General features: G+C 36.9%; 1 protein-coding gene across 5 annotated transcripts in view; it reads right to left on the bottom strand.

Moving 5' to 3' along the window:
• The window catches only part of LOC143224925 (caskin-2-like), a 261,429-nt gene that overhangs the window by 96,892 nt on the left and 144,483 nt on the right, over window positions 1–20,054 (bottom strand). For all 5 annotated transcript variants that reach the window (XR_013013515.1, XM_076453402.1, XM_076453405.1 and 2 more), the window contains one exon: window positions 18,240–18,348. Coding sequence is in view for 4 of the 5 variants with exons in the window: in XM_076453402.1 (XP_076309517.1) it covers window positions 18,240–18,348 (109 nt within the window). In the remaining variant the exon portion in view is untranslated. The remainder of the gene's footprint in view (window positions 1–18,239; window positions 18,349–20,054) is intronic.

Below are 20,054 nucleotides of genomic sequence, written 5' to 3'. Positions count from 1 at the left end.
TTTAAGTATTTGCATTGATGGAGCTGCAACTATAATTGGAAAACTTTCAAGCGCAGTGGCACGAATAAATAAAAAAACCCGACCATCGAGAGTATCCACTGCTGTCTTCATTGTCATGCAATTGAAATGAAACAAATGCCAGAAGACTTAAAAGAAGTATTGGGTGATGTCATAAAAATAGTTAATTTTATAAAATCAAGACCACTCAATGTGAGGATCTTCAGTTTACTCTGTGAGGATATTGGAAGTTTGCATGGAAAGTTTCTGCTTCATACTGAAGTCGATGGCTTTCTCGGGGAAAAGTGCTTGCTCGGTTTTACAAACTGCGTGAGGAGATAGGTTTCTTTTTATCTGAATGTCATTTTGAACTTGCATGCAAATTAAGGGACAAATGCTGGATACAGAAAGTGGTTTACCTTTCGGACGTATTTGCCTATTTAAATGAAGTGAATGCTACAATGCAGGATATCAGGGTAACGTAGTTCAAAGTTCATAGTAAAATGGAAGCGCCTCAACGTAAGTTAAAACTTTGGGGTGAATGTATACTTATGGAAAAACTTGACTGATTCGAAAATCTCTGTGGTTCTTTACTTATGAATGAAACTTCCTTAAGTGAAGATGCAAAAGTTTCAGCCTTGCAGAACATATCTGATTTGTGTACAACTATTGGGGAGTACTTCCCTCCTCAGTTAGAAAAAATATTGTGGATTCAAGTTCCCTTTGTTGACTCTGCAAATACCAATGATTTTCCTTTGAAAGAGAAAGAACAGCTTATAGAAATTTCAACTGATTGCAACCTAAACATAAAATTTCAACAGGAAGAAATTACACAATTTTGGATTCAAATGGCCATGGAATACCCTGAAATAAGTAACAGAGCTCTGAAAAATTTGATGCGTTTTCTAACAACATATCTTTGTGAGCAAACATTTTCACTGTACACAGCTACAAAGACCAAATTTAGAAACAGACTAAATATTGAAGATAATTTGCGCTTACAAGTAACAATCATATCTCCAAATATTGAACTACTTTGTGAACAAAAGCAAGCCCATCCGAGCCACTAATAAATAAATAAATAAATAAATAAATAAATACACTGTACTTTTACTGATGTAAATTTTGCCAGCATAAATATTTGAACAAGTAGAATTAAAAATGTTTCTTTAAATATTGATATTTTAATAAATTTATATTTTAAGAGCTTTAAATAAACTTTATCTGGTGCTAGTGACTGACTGTTTCTATTTTTTATGGTTTTTTTTTATTAAGACTTCAGAATATTTTTTCTTTCTGATGTGAAGCTCCGCAGGTCTAAAACGTTTTGGAACCCCTCTTCTGGAAATAACACATTATTTTCAGATAGTGCACTTTCTTTACTTACTACATCTACCATTAAAATTATATACCATTTCAAAATATTATACCATTCAGATACAGTGGACTTTCTACATGCACTAACTACATCTTACAGTAACGGTAGTCACCTCAAGGCAGGGATAATTCATGCATCTTCCAGATATGCTAATGACCTTACACTCTCAAAAAATAGTGCAAGCAATTTCTGCTTATACAACATCTTTTAAAGATGTGTGTTTCTGACGTCCGAAACTTCGTCGGGAGAATAAATGTACAATACAATGTAACAGCAACAAGTTTTAGTATAAGTCCCTGTTTTTATTCTGCACAGTAACGTGTTCTTTATTAATAATTAACCCCACTGTAATATCTCAGTCCCAGTTTTACATCGTCTGTAAAATATTAACACTACACTCTCTGCATTAAAGTGTTCTTTCGTTTGACTTAATTTAGTTTTAACTAACAAGACACTCAGTGCATTCCTCTACGTCCAGGGGATGATCACAATTTTACACGGAACTTTGTGAAACAGACAAAAGAACGTGACTCAGCGTCTGATGCTCTATGACAAGCCTAAGGAGCTTTAGCTGGTTGTCATAGCAACCATATTATTAAATTGAAACAACGGAGACACCGGATGGCTCTTTCGACATACAAAAATACTTAGTAGATTATCTTGTACATCACAAGCGAAGAGCAACCAAGCCATTTTCATGTATGTAATTCTATATAATATTTGGTAGCAAATGTTTAAAAATATCCCCCGTTTTCTCAAAATTGAATTGTGCATTAGTTTGTCTCTGTGTAGTCTCAAAGTAGATAAGCATTATTTTAGTTGAAAGGAGCCATTGTTTATCTAAATGGAAAGGTTGTCACACCAGTTAAACATTAAATAAATAACACAAGTCACAAGTAACTTCTATTTTAAATACCCTGAAGAACCTTTTCCCTCTTTCTCTTAGTGTCTGTGTACTTGGAAAGTGAGGTATATTATATTTTCATTGTTACCGTCATAGAATGTTTAATACACCTAATTTTAATATTATGCTTTTATTATGGAGATTATTCTACACTGTTAGCTTAGTATTCCGATTTAGGAATAACCTAAGTGACATACCTCGTGAGTTATTGTTGGGTTTATGGCCAAAAATGTCGATAACTCTGAGGCTACTCAACTCATGAAACAATGCATACGAATGTTTGTAAGAAAAGTATACTTAATTGGGTAAAAACTAACATTTAACCCCGTAATGAAAATATCTAAGTAGGTAGCTTGTTCTGTCTGTGTTTTCTTACAGCAAAACCACATCGGGCTATCTGCTGAGTCTACCGAGGGGATCCGAACTCCTGATTTTAGCGTTGTAAATCCGAAGACTTACCGCTGTACTAGCGAAGGACTAGCTTGTTCTGACCGAAAATAAATAGTAATTATCCTTCAGTCTGAAAAACAACGAAACAGAAGGAAAGGACTTGTAGCTTTTAGTTAAAACTCAAGGGTTATAACACTATGTTGTCAGCAATAGAGCTTGGAGTCAAGAGAATCTGAAAGCCCGAAAGTTGTACACTCGTGAAGGTTTTTAATGATTGGAAATAGGGTTTGTTTCTTTATTCAACACAAAGTTTCACATGTGCTGTGCCCACCATGTGTGTTGAAACCCTGTTTTTAGCGTTCTAAGCCTTCAGACTTACCGCTGAGCCACTGAGCGTAAAGAAGAAAAGAACCAAGAGGAACTAAAAACAAAAACGGAGGATTGTGGATTTCTGACGATATTAAAGACCGGAAATAGAAAGAAACGACGCATTTCGACAGAAGAACTATTTAAAATACGACATAGACACGAAGGCCTTACCTAATTTTGCTAGTTTTTTTTGTATAAATTACCTTATTCATATCATTAACAAGAGAAAACTGCTAATGAGACGTTACCAGTGAAAGCGAAAAAATTTACAGACTCGAGTGCAGTAATGTCCATTTTTTGATTCGTTGTATTGTATAACGTAAGATCTGCCAACTTTATAGAGAAATTCGTTCTGCCATGTCGTAACACGAACAAAGAAGCTATTCAAGTTATGAACCACTATATATAAAGAAGCTATTCAAGTTATGAACCACTATATATTTATTCAAACTCAATTTTTTTCGTGAAAATTTAAATTTTCCGTTTTCACACTTTCATCACTTATCTATTCAAAGCACCTTACAGTTAAGCCTTAATATAACACTGTAACTTCGAGCGAGTTAAGTGTCTGTATCAACCATATCATACTTGATTTAACTACACTTTTGTTCATTCGACAGTTCTTTTACGATATACCGCAAATAATCATATTATGTGAATATTTGGACGTCAGAGTGGTTAAAAGCACGAGCGCGAATCTTCCAGACAGTGTGTACGGTACTGTTCTCTGAGTGTGCCACGCCCACAATTCTTTGGACTCGTTAGGCTCTCAGTTTTATTACATGAACAGTAGTAAGTTTTCACACCGCTGCAAAATATGACACGCAACGGTAGCTTCTTCATTAACTGCTACTAAAGGTTTGTAGCAATTTATTTCCATTTAGGTAACATCTGTAGTATAAGTCGTACCAAACGTTGTTCTCCGGGAGTGTTTAAAAAGGCCAAAGTGACTGTAAGCAAACCAAAATATTTATAGACAGTAGCACTATGTGGGGGCGATAGACGAATCAGGTTGAACAACCTCCTTCACCCTCCTAACAGCTGGCTCGTTCGCTTTAACTTGGTTAATATACAAACCGTTCCTTATTCACTCTGCAGTGACAAGTAACTCTTTCCATCACCATGACAACACACGAGCTAATGAGACTAGGGTTTTTAAAAAGGGGCAGTATCTCGCGTTTTAATATACAGACATTACTGTATCACATTTTCCAGAAGTCTAAGTTAGACTTACATTGTTTGTTAGTTAACGTGACACATAGTGTCTATCTGTGTTATCATGCTTTATGAACGTTATAAGTGTGTGTATTATATACACCTATACGTTGATTTAAAGAAAACAAAAAAAAAAACAGATTACATACGCGAACCAGGAGAATTATTTTGGTCCACACTGAGAAAAAAACAAAAAACTTTGGACTCATATCAATAAATAATTAGCATGTAAATAAAAGCAATGACCGTAATGTCGATCCCGAACTGTGACGATTTTGAAACACATCGAACAATTTAAAAGACAGGAGCCACTGATAAAATCTGTACCAGACTAAACAATTTTTTTTTCCTGTAGGTTGTAAAAGCGCCGACAAATGAAAAACAATAACAAAAAATTCAGTTGCCATTTTTACACTGCGGTGTCTCTTGGTGGATCAGCGGTAAGTTTACGGACTTACAAACCTAAAATCCGGTGTCCGATTCCCAGCAGCGGTCAGATCACAGATAATCTATTTTGTGACTCTGGACAGGAAAACCAAAAAAAAAACATTTTGGTACGCATGCGCACTGGTGGAACATTTATCTGGAGACCTGTATAAATAAACAAATATATACAATACATGGACAAAAGTATGTGTACACCCGATCATCACATCCATATGTGATTGTTGAACCTCTCATTCCAAAACCATGTGCATTAATATGGAGTTGGTCCCCTTTGCTGCTATAACAGCCTCCACTCTTCTGGGAAAGCTTTTCACTAGATTTTGTATCGTGGCTGCGGGGATTCGCTCTTATTCAGCCACAAGAGCATTAGTGAGGTCTGGCACTGATATTTGACGAGAAGGCCTAGCTCGCAGTCGGCGTTCCAATTCATCCCAAAGGTCTTCGATGGGGTTGAGTTCAGGGCTCTGTGCAGGCCAGTCAAGTTCTTCCACACCAACCTCGGCAAAGCATGTCTTTATGGACCTCGCTTTGTGCACAGGGGCATTGTCATGCTGAAACAAAAAAGAGCCTTCCCGAAACTGTTGCCACAAAGTTGGAAGCACACAATTCTCTAAAATGGCACTGTATGTTGTAGCAGTAAGATTTCCCTTCACTGGAACTAAAGGGCTTAGCCCAAACCATGAAAAACAGCCCCATACCATTATTCCTCCTCCACAAAACTTTACAGTTGACACTATGCATTCAGGCAGATAGCGTTCTCCTGGCATCCGCCAAACCCAGATTCGCTCGTGATTCATCACGACAAAGAACGTGTTTCCACTGCTCCAGAGTCCAGCGGCGGTGTGCTTTACAGCACTCCAGCCGACGCTTGGCATTACGCATGGTGATTTTAGGCTTTGTGGGGCTGTTCGGCTATAAAACCCATCTCATGAAGCTCCCGACGAACAGTTCTTGTGCTGACGTTGCTTCCAGAGGCAGTTTGGAACTCGGTAGTGAGTGTTGCAACTGTGGATAAACGATTTTCACGCGCTACGCACTTCAGCAATCGGCGGTTCAGTCCTCTTAACTTGTGTGGCCTACCGCTTCGTGGCTGAGCTGTTGTTGCTCCTAGACGTTTCCACTTCACAATAACAGCACTTACAGTTGATCGGGGCAGCTCTAACAGGGCAGAAATTTCAAGAACTGGCTTGTTGGAAAGGTGGCATCCTATTACAGTACCACGTTGAAAGTCACTGAGCTTTTCAGTACGACCCATTCTACTGCCAACGTTTGTCCGTGGAGATTGCGTGGCAGTATGCTTTATTTTATGCACCTGTTAGCAATGGGTGTGACTGAAATAGTCAAACCCACTAATTCGAAGGGGTTTCCACATACTCTTGGCCATGTAGTGTATATACAAAGGGTAGTTCCTCACAATAATGATGGGCAACGAGTAACTTCTGTAGACCCGTATCTTACAAAGTCGCTCATGGGTAACCTCTCTAAATCCATATCTTAGAGGATCGCTCATGGATAGCTTCTATAGACCCGTATCTTAGAATGTTGCTCATGGGTAACTTTTCAAGACCCATATCTTAGAGGGTCTCTCACTTTCAGGTTCTAATGATTTTTTCAGTTTGCACAGGAAGTTCCACATCTTACTGGGATTTTATTCTCTTAAACACAGTACGTAAATAAAATCATTTATAGAACTATTATATCAGGTTTGATAGCTGTAAATCAGAACAAAATTCCACGAGTGTTCCCTGACCATAAAGTATGGTCTAACTAAAATACTACAATAAACAAAACGTTTTAACGACATCCCATTACACTTTCATTCCAGTTTCTTTGGTTGACGATCTTACAGTATAGACACACTATGATAGTTTAAATATTCTAGAATTACTTTCTATAATCGTACAAATTAAACTTTTGTTTGTTTTTGAATTTCACGCAAAGCTACGCAAGGGTTATCTGCGCTAGCTGTCCCTAATTTAGCAGTGTAAGACTAAAGGGAAGACAGTTAGTCATCACCACCCATCGCCAACTCTTGGGCTACTCTTTTACCAACGAATAGGGGTAGATTGACCGTCACATTATAACGCCTCCACGGCTGAAAGGGCGAGCATGTTTGGTGCGATCCTCGGATTACGAGTCGAACGCCTTAACACACTTGGTCATGCAGGGCCAATAATCAGAGTTATAAATAAATATACATAATTAATAATTACAATTCACTTGATTATATTGGTTCAAACTATAACAGTCCTTGTCCACAGATATTGATGATACATACATATATAGCGCCTGTCGTATCCCAATTGGCCTGATAAGACCTGGACTTAGCGAAAGGTCTCGTCGGCACTGGGTACGGCATTGTAGTACAATTGTTATATTATAAAACATTCTCCTTTGCTTTCAGTCACGGGCTCTTATAATCACATATATTTAATGTTCAAAAACTGCCATAGACAGAATAAAATTGTATAAAACCACCTATTGTGCAAAATGTCTTTGTTTTTCCACGACCAATGATAAGGTATTAAATTTCTCTGGCCTAATTTAAGACTTCCCACGACCTAGAAAAATATTATTTTTTCCTGAAGGTTATAAACATATTTGTGCGACTTTTCTCAGGAAAATTCAAGCTTTTAGGCTACCATTACTAACTGATAAGGGTAAAAAAACATCGTAATTAAACTAATTAACTAAGACGCCTGTGTCATCGGAACCAACAATGTTGCTACTGGCGATTCGTGATGTTAGCCAATGCCCTTCGTAGCCTCATAATACTTGATGATCAGAACTAGTCGCAGACCGGTTGTTACCTCTGATTCACCCAGTATTTACAAATCAAATTTATTGTTCTAACGCATGCCACTTCTATCCAGAAAGAAAATTCATCGTATCGATAAAACAAATTTTTTGTTTAGTTTTGTTACGAGCCTAAAGGTACACAATGAGTTATCAGCGCTGTGCTAATGGAAATCCGAATTTTGTCGTTATAAGTCTTCAGACTTACGCTGAGTAAACCAGGGTCTTATAGTCTAGTCAAATAGAATTAATCTGTGTCAATAACCTGGCTAAGTATCGTCTCTCATCAGAAAATGTAGTTTTATACAAGTTAAAGAACAAAATACGAGAGAGAAATATGAAAAAATGGAAGTCGTAAACTTTCCCTAGAGAAATATAGTTTAGTTATATCAAACTAAAAGCAAGAAATGTAACACTTTTTAAAATAACAATAAGAAAGGAACCAAGAAAAATAGTCTTACCTACTATAAACTGAGTTTGGAACTTGGAGGAAAAAACAACAGAAAGTATTGTAGAACCTCAAATGAATTACAAGCTACTAGTTCCATGCAAAATAAATCATCATGTAGAAAATTCATCACCAGATGACAGCACCAATTTCTATATTTTAAAATTTCACAAGCCTTTTAATGTGGCTGTTCTTTTAGCTAGTATTTTCTATACACGTTTGTGCATTTACAGTCTTAGCTGCTTTTATGTATTAAATCACGTCTATTGTTTTAAAGGATGTAATACTGTTTGAATCATCTTATGTATATATATCTTCAAGCTGATACAGCCAAGGACTTGACATAACAACGACTTTGTGGTGATCTGATATCAACCACTTGTCAACGATAATAAATGCCCTACACGATCACTTAAGTCTAACTGTTAAGTAATTACTGTTATATTAAATACTAGATACTAATTACTAACTGCATTGTCTTATTACATCTTTGGAAGGTCCTACAAAATAATTATTGCAGGAGTAGAACTTAACAGAGTTCGAATATGGAACCTCTTCATAAAGACTGGTCAGCTAACCACTCGTCTACGATTTCTCTCTCAAACTAAACGTTCAGGAATGGCCAGGTGTTTAGGGCACTCGACTCGTAATCTGAAGGTCGCGGATTCGAATCCCTGTCACACCAAAACGTTCTCGACCTTTTAATTGTGGAGGAGTTATAATGTGCGATCAATCTCACTATTCGCTGGGAACAGAGTAACCCATGAGTTGGCGATGGGTGGTGGTAAGTAGCTCTCTTCCCTCCAGTTTTACACCATTAAATTAGAAACAACTAACACAGATAGCTCTCGTGTAGTTTTGCGCGAAATTAAAAAACAAACAAACTCTAACTAACTTTATTTGAAGACTTTCAAGAGAGGTATGCAGATTTTGCTGACATCTCTACTAGGTTGATTAAGCTTAGATGGATGTAGGAGATTTCTTTTATCATTCTTTTTTCTCTTAATACCTCATTATTTGTAATATTACCTTAATTTATTGCATGGTCTTTTATTATATAATTGGATACTGGATACTGCTATTATAGAGTATCATATGTGTATTATGTTCACGAATTTTAGCTTCATTAGTCGTTTCTCCACGTTCATACGAAATATTGTAAACAGTGTTTTTGGTGTTCACTATTATATTATGTTGTGGCTTCTGAATATAGCTCTAGTTTGAGGCCTTTACGTGGTCGTACAGACTAGTTGCCATGACAACACTAATATAACATGCTTCTTGAAGATGATATAACCGATGCAGATAACTCTTTAAATAATTGTATTAACAGAGTAACAAAGAAGACAGTGGCGTAAAAAATTGTTTGACACTCAAGAATTTTCTTCGCACTAATATAATAATAAAACTCCAAGGTTATTTCAAAGTGACATAACAACTTGTTTGAAACTCAAGAATTTTCTTCGGACTAATATAATAATAAAACTCCAAGGTTATTTCAAAGTGACATAACAACTTGTTTGAAACTCAAGAATTTTCTTCGCACTAATATAATAATAAAACTCCAAGGTTATTTCAAAGTGACATAACAACTTGTTTGAAACTCAAGAATTTTCTTCGCACTAATATAATAATAAAACTCCAAGGTTATTTCAAAGTGACATAACAACTTGTTTGAAACTCAAGAATTTTCTTCGCACTAATATAATAATAAAACTCCAAGGTTATTTCAAAGTGACATAACAACTTGTTTGAAACTCAAGAATTTTCTTCGCACTAATATAATAATAAAACTCCAAGGTTATTTCAAAGTGACATAACAACTTGTTTGAAACTCAAGAATTTTCTTCGCACTAATATAATAATAAAACTCCAAGGTTATTTCAAAGTGACATAACAACTTGTTTGAAACTCAAGAATTTTCTTCACATTAACACAATAAAACTTTGATGCTATTTCAAAGAGATGTAATAGTTTATTTTTAATTTAATTTGAAGGAGTTCAAAACTGGTTGTCACCAGTCAGCAAATGTTCTTCGACATCTAAATATTACAGCCTCAAGCTTTATCAACCAAATACGTGAGGTTCATAGGTAAATTTTATTCGCGAGTTTTTGTTTGAATCTTGTACCAATTCTTCTAGATCGTATAAATTGTACACCAATATCATTTCTTACAACATCAATGTTTAGTGAAACTGTTGGTCTCCTAACTCTTTAGTCTTGCGATTTTTATCTGGAATAGATTTAATTATTTAAACACTTCTGGCTATAATGTAATCAGACAACTCTAGTAGCAATTATTCCAACTGTCATTAAGTGGAATTAATTCACTTTGATATCACAATATTGTTACAAACCCTTTATTGAACATTATCTGTTAGATATACGAGGGTTATATGCGCTATCTGTCCCTAGCAATGATAGACTAGAGGAAAAGCAGCTAGTTAACAATATCCAGAGCCAACTCTTGGAATACTCTTTTACCAATGAACAGTGGGATTGACCTTCATATTACATCGAACTCACGGCTGAAAGGGCACGTGTGTTCGACGGCACCGTGATTCAAACCCACCACCAGCTGAGCGCCATAACCACTTCGCCCACCGCATGGATGACACCAACTTACAATAAATACTGAAATAAACAAGCTAACTAAGTGAAGTACAAAAGATTCGAATCTAAAGAAATGCCTTTTTTGTTTCTTCAAACAAACTGACCACACAAAAATACTTTATTTTTCATAGTGAACAGTAAACCTTATGGTCCGATTCACTGAAGATTATATACAGTTAGCTATATAATATCAAGATATAATAACGTACAATTTATTTACAAACATTTTACAACCAAAAAAACCAAAGAATAGCCTATGTCAATCGCCCTAAAAACGTAACCCAAAACCAATAGTTGTAAGTCAACCACCAGGAGGCGCCTCCTATAGTATACGTTTAATTGAGCTTGTACGAAATTTGTTCTAGCACATGCTCATGGAGGTGGAAAAACAAATAACTCTCAATCTGGGTACAGTATAGAGTTAACAGGCATAGAATTGACGTTTCAAAACTGACAATACATCACAATAATCTCTACATGGATGTTAGTCTTAGACATTTAATTATCGTACCTAGATATGTCTCCTTACTTGATTTCATCGTGAAAGCTGAAAGTGTGTGTGGGTTAATGCATCAATTACAATATAAGTATGCCCGTCTGTCTGCTCTTTCGTCAGTCACAAGTACAGTGTTTTAAAATCTGCACACTTTCCATAAATATCTTTACTGACGCTTTTCGGAGTGATTAAAAATGGCGACTGACGTGTTTTTCTTTAGCAATTCTTCTTGGGCGTAACGAAATTTCACAGAACATGGTGACGTGTCGCACCGAATGTAGTCGTTCAGACGTTTTGCGACATTTTTGGAAATGCTCATAATGCAAAGACGAAGCCCCATCAACATTACCATAACAGTTACGGTTTAAACCCTGAAAGAGGTCGAGCTGTTGGAAGCCAAAAAATCCATTTTTATTTTTCTATAAAAATCTACTTCCTCACATATGTTTGTTACGCGTTCCTCTTAATATGTCCCTCGCGGCTCATAACCTGGGGTGCGTAAAAAAATAGCACTTCGGGTCTACTTTTTCATCGGAACTCCCAAAAGTGAGACAACTGATAAAGTGCAGAGCGTGTTTTTCAGCTGTAGAACTCAAATCATGAAATCTCGCATTCACAGTGGGACACGTTAGCTACCGAACTTCACCCTGCCTTTATGGTGATTAGAACTTAGCAGTTGCGAGCGAAAAAAATCAAACGGTTGTCAGACCCGTAAATATGAGAAAATTAATAAACTCGGGGGTTTTAGAGGCCCTCTCAGACATATGGTGATCACAAATGGGAAGTTGAAAATTATTCGTTACGGACAGACATACAGTCACTTTAAGGCAGAAATACAAAAATGTTGTTGTTTGTTTTAGTTAAAAGTTTATATCGCTTTACAAGTTGAAAATTAAATTTCAATAAATAGAACAGAAAATTTTATTCACTCTGAAAGTGAGTAAAACTAACTATAAAAAAGTGTACATTCAGTTAGTTAGTTATCACCATTAGATTCCATCTAGGAACATAGGGCCCCAATCGCTTGCGGATTCTTCAACAGGTATTTAAGTGAGTAGGTTGTTAGCCCACTGCACCGAGCCGTCCCTAATTTAGTAGTGTAAGACTAGAGGGAAGGCAGCTAGTCATCACCACCCACCGCCAACTCCTGGGCTACTCTTTTACCAACGAATAGTGGGATTGACCGTAATATTATAACGCCCTCCCAGCCGTGAGGGCGAGCATGTTTGGCGCGACGCGGGCGCGAATCCGCGACCCTCGGATTACGAGTCGCACGCCTTACGCGCTTGGCCATTGCCAGGCCTCGTACATTCAGCAGCCTCAACAAATGTACAAAGACCTTAAACAACCCGGAAAACAAACACTTAAAACAATGTGAAAGATCCAAGATTGAATATATAGTTTATTCGTAGAAGCAAACTCACGTTCACAGCACATGTACTGTCTGTACAATGAGCCAACTCTCATAAGAGGTCACGTTCACAAAAGGAAATGTACATGAGAAGCCGACTTCTGTAAAGAAGTCACGTTCACAGAACTAAATGTAATATCTTCACGAGGATCCGACTCCTATATGAAGCCACGTTCACAAGACGAGGTGTAGTACCTGCACGAGGAGCAAGCTAACTTCAATGTGAAGCCACGTTAACAGCAAGAGATGTAGTATCTGCACGAGGAGTTGACTTTTATGTGAAACCACGTTCACAGCACGAGATGTAGTTTCTGTATAAGGTGCCGACTCCCGTAAGAAGTCACGAGGTAACGAACTCGTACTATTTACTCGTTTAAAGACAAAACGGGACATGCTGTTTAGAAAATCGGGAACATATATAACATATATATAAGCAAAACTGCTGTCTGTAGGACCAACCCCCAAAAACTCACATAATAAAATACGATGTGAAAAGTTTATACTTGGATGGAGCTGCCAAGTCTTTGACATCCTGATGTTATTTATATATACATCATGAAGGAGCTTAACACACACTTTGTACAATATGACGGTCAGCATTCTGAAAGTCTGCCAAAATTTAGAAGTCTAGATCTTGTTTGTATGTACATGGTGAAATTTTAGTTTGATGGTAGCAATGGAAATATGAGAAATTTTACAGTCTGATAAGACACAAGGAAAAAAAATCTAGAAATTTTAAAGCCTGATGGTACTTATGGAGAAAACTGAGAATTTTAAATTCTGATGAGACAAATGGAAAAAACTAAAAATTTTAATGTTTTTAAGACTAAGTAAGAAACCTAGAAAATTTAAAGTCTGATGGTTCCAATGAAAAAACTAGAAATTTTAAGGTCTGATAGGATCAAGGAAGAAACTGGAAATTTAAAATCTGATGGCATTAATGGAAAAAACTGGGAATTTTAAAGTCTGATGGGAACAATGGAGAAAATGAGAAATTTTACAGTCTGACAAGACCAAGAAAGAAAACTAGAAATGTTAAAGTCTGATGGGGCCAATGGAGAGAATTAGAAATTTTAAACTCTGATGGGACCAAGGAAAAAATCTAAAAATCTTAAAGTCTGATAGGACAAAGGAAGAAACTGGAAATTTAAAATCTGATGGCATTAATGGAGAAAACTGGGAATTTTAAAGTCTGATGGGACCAATGGAGGAAACTGGAAATTTTAAAGTCTGATGAGACAAATGGAAAAAACTAGAAAATTTAATGTTTTTGAGACTAAAGAAAAAACCTAGAAATTTTAAAGTCTGATAGGACAAAGGAAGAAACTGAAAATTTTAAAATCTGATGGTACTAATGGAGAAAATTGGAAATGTTAAAGTCTGATGAAACAAATGGAAAAAAACTAGAAATTTTAAAGTCTGATAGGACAAAGGAAGAAACTAGAAATTTTAAAGTCTGATGGGACCAATGGAGAAAATGAGAAATTTTAAGATTAATGGGACCAACAACAAAAAAAACTAGAAAATTTAAAGCCTGATTGGAACAAGGGAAAAAATGAGAAATTGCTCAGGCACTGATATGCCAATTTTAACACTCCTACGAAAAGTGGGGCCTAATAGGCCCCAGAGCAACTTGAAAGGTTATTAATATTAGGCTAATAATTTTGTATTTAAATGAAATTGCCATTTAAATCCATTAATGAATGGATTAACGAGATTCCCACTGTCCCTATCTACTATCTAGCGAAACCACAGCCAGGGGAACGGGCTTGGAGAAATCAGGACTAGAAACGTCTTTTCGTAGAAGTGTTAAAAAGGATAACATGTGAAATGCTAGTTTTACGTGTATTAGTTTGAAATCCATAATGGACTAACTAAGAGGAATGTGGTAAAACATATATACAAAAACTACCCACTCTGGAAAGTGTGATAAGTTTAGAACAAAGCTACATTGGATTATCTGCTGTGTCCAACATGGGGAATCAAAACCTGGATTTTACGCTTACTGCTGACTAACCTGTGGGTAACGTTATTTTTAATTGTTAGTGAGCTTACAGTCTACATGCAATAATATTTCATTGGACAGAACAAATAAACAGCGAAACTTTTTTTATCTGAATGGAAAAAACATCTTCAGATACTCATTATAACAAGATTAAATAAGAACAAACAAATACCCTCCCAGTGGCACAGAGGTATATCCGTGGACTTACAAATGCTGGTGAGCAGGGTACAGATAAACCCGTTGTGTTGCTTTGTGCTTAACTTTAAACATATATAATTGTACATACATTTAACTATAACCCTATTCAGGGTTAAAATACTAATTCCTTTTTTTTACCCCTTAATTCACCTTGATGACAGTTCCCATATTTTTGTGAACATTTTAGCAAATATTTTTGAAATAAACTAAAGGTGTCTCGTCGTGAAGTTAACTGCAGTGATAGAAGACGTTAGATTCCAAGAAAAAGTAATACTGTAAACAATGACTAAAGTAAACTTGGATTGACGAATAATAAAATTGATACTAAATGTTTGCATAAAACGTGGTAGAATTTGAGTCCACCAAATCGCGGCAATGAAAACAAGGGGGCCTAGAATTCACGAAATGAATTAAACTGGACTGTTGGTGTGTTCTGGTTCGTGTTGTTTTAATTGTTCTTTAACTGAAATAAATAACGTTGGTTTATTAATTATTACGATAAAAATCCGATTTGTGAATGACTTAAATAAAAATGATAATAATTATGATATATTTTGTTAACGTTCACAACTGTAACAGTCACTGCTCATGAAAACATTATACGTGTGCACTTGCATATCCAATAGAATAGTACCTCATGTATGTATGTCACATTCCAGCCAGCTTGATGAGCGCTAGCATTGGACGAAAATCACACATAGTCAGAATTGGATGTAGTGTGGTTGACATATGACACCACATTTTCTTTTGCTTTCATTCACGAGTTCTTAGAATCATAAATCTTCTTCACAGATGGTAAATGCACTAAATACGGCTTTCGTTATTCAACAAAATCGTCTACTTTTCCGAATTTATACATCCGATCACACATACAGTAACAAGTTATATCTGTCATTATCTAAACCACACGCTACATTTGTTTTTCACCCTTTCTTTCTCCCTGGTTTATCACTAGATGGAGCAGATCGTTTCTTCCTTTTTTTTTCTACTCCGCCATAATAACTATCACTGATGACTATCACAGCCACTAATGGCGCTGATGTTGGGTATTTATTATTTGGACGTCCGTGAGAAAGTCGGCCGTTTTTTGTTTTGGTTTTATTTGGCTGGCTAATTACTTACGCTCTTATGACAGATGGGAAGCGGGAAATTATATATATAATAAAAAGTGACTTGACCTAAAAGTGTTTCAGTTTCTATTTGTATAGCTGACTGCGATGCGAAATATAAACATGTGGTGCTCATTACTAAAAACAAAAAAAAAAAGAAGAAGAAAACAAAATCTGGATGGAAACTATTTACATCTAGTTAAGAAAGTCGACTGAAAATTATAAAATAGTATTCTCAGGGTTTCTGTGAAATCAAAGTATGTATTTGATGCAGGAATGCTAGAAGAATATTCACTGTTATTACCTTGACAAAGCTCTAATTAGTTTTAACTGGTATTCCTTGAGAAAATAGCTGTAACTATTCTTCAGTAAAACGGTGAAACAGCAGATACTGTTTGGAAGTGTCCCTCAATTCATCCACATGTTCCTTCACGTAGATGTCAAAATGGTTTGGTTTGTTTTGAATTTCGCGCGAAGCTACACGAGAGCTATCTGCGCCAGGCGTCCCTAATATAGCAGTGTAAGACTAGGGGGAAGACAGATAGTCGTCGTCACCCACTGCCAACTCTTGGGCTACTCTTTTTAACCGACGAATAGTGGGACTGACCGTAACATTATAATGCCCCCACGGCTGAAAGGGCGGACATGTTTGGTATGACGGGAATTCGATCCCGCGACCCTCAGATTACGAGTCTAACGCCTTAACCCACCTTGCCATGCGGGACCAATGTCCAACTGTTGTGTCTAACAAAAAGTTACAAGTTTTACTAAATCTTCAAGGGCAAGCCTCACATTATTCAAATGGTTCAGATCTGTTTTAGAACAAAGTTGCACAGGAGGACATCTCTGTCTTCACCGCAGGAATCCAATTCCAAATTCTAGCGTTAAACCCGCTAGTAAAAAAAATTGTGAAAGAACCCTTAAAAGTATTTTTTATTTATAACTTTCAACAATACATTAATTTCACCACGATAGAATTACTGTTTTGTTGAACATTAAAAACACTTTCTTTTTGCCGTTTAAGACGGCTCTTTTTTTGGTCAGTAGGTTCACAGATTGAAGGCCGACATGTAAACCTGTTGGTTTATAATGTCAAAATATGAGGTTCGACTCTTACAGTGGGCAAATTAAGTAATAACTCATTGTGCAGCTTTGTGCTTAACACTAATACCCCACCCCCCAAAAAAGTGGTTGACCGTATCTTCCTTCCCCCCGGTGGATCAGCAGTAAACTTATGAATTTACAATGTCAAAATCTGGGGTTCGATCCTTGGGGTGGACAAAGCTAAAGGCAATCACAATACCTTGTATGCAAGAGTATTAAAAACATAACGAAGCGTACTCTAGGCAAGTTCTAAAATTACAGTTGACCGAGCTCTGGAGACAAAAGAAAGGTGTTTTCAATCACAGGACTTGCTAACAAATTTGACACGATCGGTAAGTCACGGCATTTCTTGGAAACTATATAGATCTATAGAAATGAACGAGGATGTGAAGGGTGGTACCTGTTTAAAGTTAGTCATATAGTACGACATCTCAAACATCATCAAATAAAGGAAGACACAAAGGTTACTTCACCTCGTTTGTTTTAGTGTTTGATAATATAAGTATTGTGATACGATTGTATCGATACATCGTCTAACACGAAAGAATTTGTGAAGGCCCGGCATGGCCAGATGGTTAAAGCGCTGATCTCGCAATCTGAAGATCGCGGGGTCGAATCCCCGTCATACCAAACATGCTCGTCCTTTCAGCCGTGGGGACGTTATAATGGTACGGTCCATCCCACCATTCGTTGGTAAAAGAATAACCCAAGAATTGGCGGTGGGTGGTGATGACTAGCTGCATTCCTTCTAATCCTGAAATGCTAAGTTAGGCCAGCTAGCGCAGATAGCTTTCGTGTAGCTTTGCACGAAATTAAAAACAGACAAAAAACTGTGCACTAAATCTATTTAATATATGTATTCCACACTATTCTTATCACCCGAAATACTTTACAACACTGGTCTGGGCATGTCCTGGGGTTAGCGTGCCTAAATTTATAATCAGAGGATTCATAATTCGTGTCTAGCTGGTGCAAAGAAATGTCCTCCGTACTTTAGATCTTTAGGTGCGCTAATAAGAGTGACAATCAAAGCCCACTACTCGGTCAGAGAAGAAATCTGACTTTTCTCAAGTTTATCAGTTCAAACTTAAGGGCAGCGATGAGTAGAATAACCATACACAACTCTGTACGACAGTCTGAAGCATACAAATACTTGAATATTTTAACACAAGTTATGATACAACTCCCTTGCTGTACTTTCATTAACGAGTTACTTTCTTCGAAATGACGCGCATGTCAACTCACCAGAAACAACTGAGAATCTGTGAACAAAGTAAACGAACGACCTCAGAAAAGCGACATTTTTTTTATTATACGAGGTAGAATATTGTAGTAAAAAAAAAGAAACTAAAACAAACCTTTAAGAAGTTGTTTCATTTCCCGGGAAGCATGACAGCTGGTGTAGGAACACACGATGTCCAATGCAGTCTGGTCATACGAATTGGGTTTGTTCACATCGACCCCACACTTTATATATAAAAAAAAATAATGTAAATAACATAATCACATAATGTTTAATGTTTTTAAAGTATGACCTTATAATGTAATGAATATAAAACATTTTAAAGGAAAAAACAAACATTTGTTGAAATATACGAATATGTGTGCATCAAACATCTAAAACACACCAACTCTTTTTCTTTATGTGTGTGTGATTTTCTTACAGCTAAACCACAACGGGCTATCTGCTGTGTCCACCGAGGACAATCGAATTAAATACAGAGCTCCTAAATGTAGACTCCACGACTGAATACAGTGCTCCTAAATGTAGACACCACTACTGAATACAGTGCTCCTAAATGTAGACACCACTACTGAATACAGTGCTCCTAAATGTAGACACCACTACTGAATACAGTGCTCCTAAATGTAGACCCCACGACTGAATACAGTGCTCCTAAATGTAGACACCACTACTGAATACAGTGCTCCTAAATGTAGACTCCACGACTGAATACAGTGCTCCTAAATGTAGACACCACTACTGAATACAGTGCTCCTAAATGTAGACTCCACAACTGAATACAGTGCTCCTAAATGTAGACTCCACGACTGAATACAGTGCTCCTAAATGTAGACACCACTACTGAATACAGAGCTCCTAAATGTAGACACCACTACTGAATACAGAGCTCCTAAATGTAGATTCTGCTACTGAATACAGTGCTCCTAAATGTAGACTCCACGACTGAATACAGTGCTCCTAAATGTAGACTCCACGACTGAATACAATGTTCCTAAATGTAAACACCACTACTGAATACAGAGCTCCTAAATGTAGACTCCACGACTGAATACAGTGCTCCTAAATGTAGATTACACGACTGAATACAGTGCTCCTAAATGTAGACTACACGACTGAATACAGTGCTCCTAAATGTAGACTACACGACGGAATACAGTGCTACTAAATGTATACTCCACTACTGAATACAGTGCTACTAAACGTATACTCCACTACTGAATACAGTGCTACTGAACGTATACTCCACTACTGAATACAGTGCTACTAAACGTATACTCCACTACTGAATACAGTGCTACTAAACATATACTCCACTACTGAATACAGTGCTACTAAACGTATACTCCACTACTGAATACAGGCTACTAAACGTAGATTACACGATTGGTGGTAGTACGATACACAACCAAAAAAGAGTAGCCCAAGAGTTGTCGATGGGTGGTGATGATTAGCTGCCTTCCCTCTAGTCTTACACTGGTAAATTATGGACGGCTAGTGCAGATAGCTCTCGTGTAGCTCTACGCGAAATTCAAAACAATCCAAACCAAACTTTCTACGAAAGATGACATATTTCATTTCCCGTGTTTCAGAATTTTTATCTGTAAAATAGTTTTGAATAGTATGGTTTGTTTGTTTGTTATGAATTTCGCGCAAAACTCCACGAGAGCTATCTACGCTAGCCGTCCATAATTTAGTAACGAAAGACAAAAGGGAAGGCAGTTGGTCATTACCAACGACAGCCAACACTTGGGCTACTCTTTTATCAACGAATAGTGGGATTGGCTGTCACATTATAACATTCGCATGTCTGAAAGAGCGACAATGTTTGGTGGGACGGAGATTCGAACATGCGACCCTCAGACTGCGAGTTCATTACCCTAACCACCTGGTCACGCCGAGCCTAAATAATGTGGTACAGGACAGTACC

Source organism: Tachypleus tridentatus, chromosome 9, assembly GCF_004210375.1.
Source record: "Tachypleus tridentatus isolate NWPU-2018 chromosome 9, ASM421037v1, whole genome shotgun sequence".
In the NCBI taxonomy this organism is placed as follows: domain Eukaryota; kingdom Metazoa; phylum Arthropoda; class Merostomata; order Xiphosura; family Limulidae; genus Tachypleus; species Tachypleus tridentatus.
This window is presented reverse-complemented; position numbering and strand designations above follow the sequence as displayed.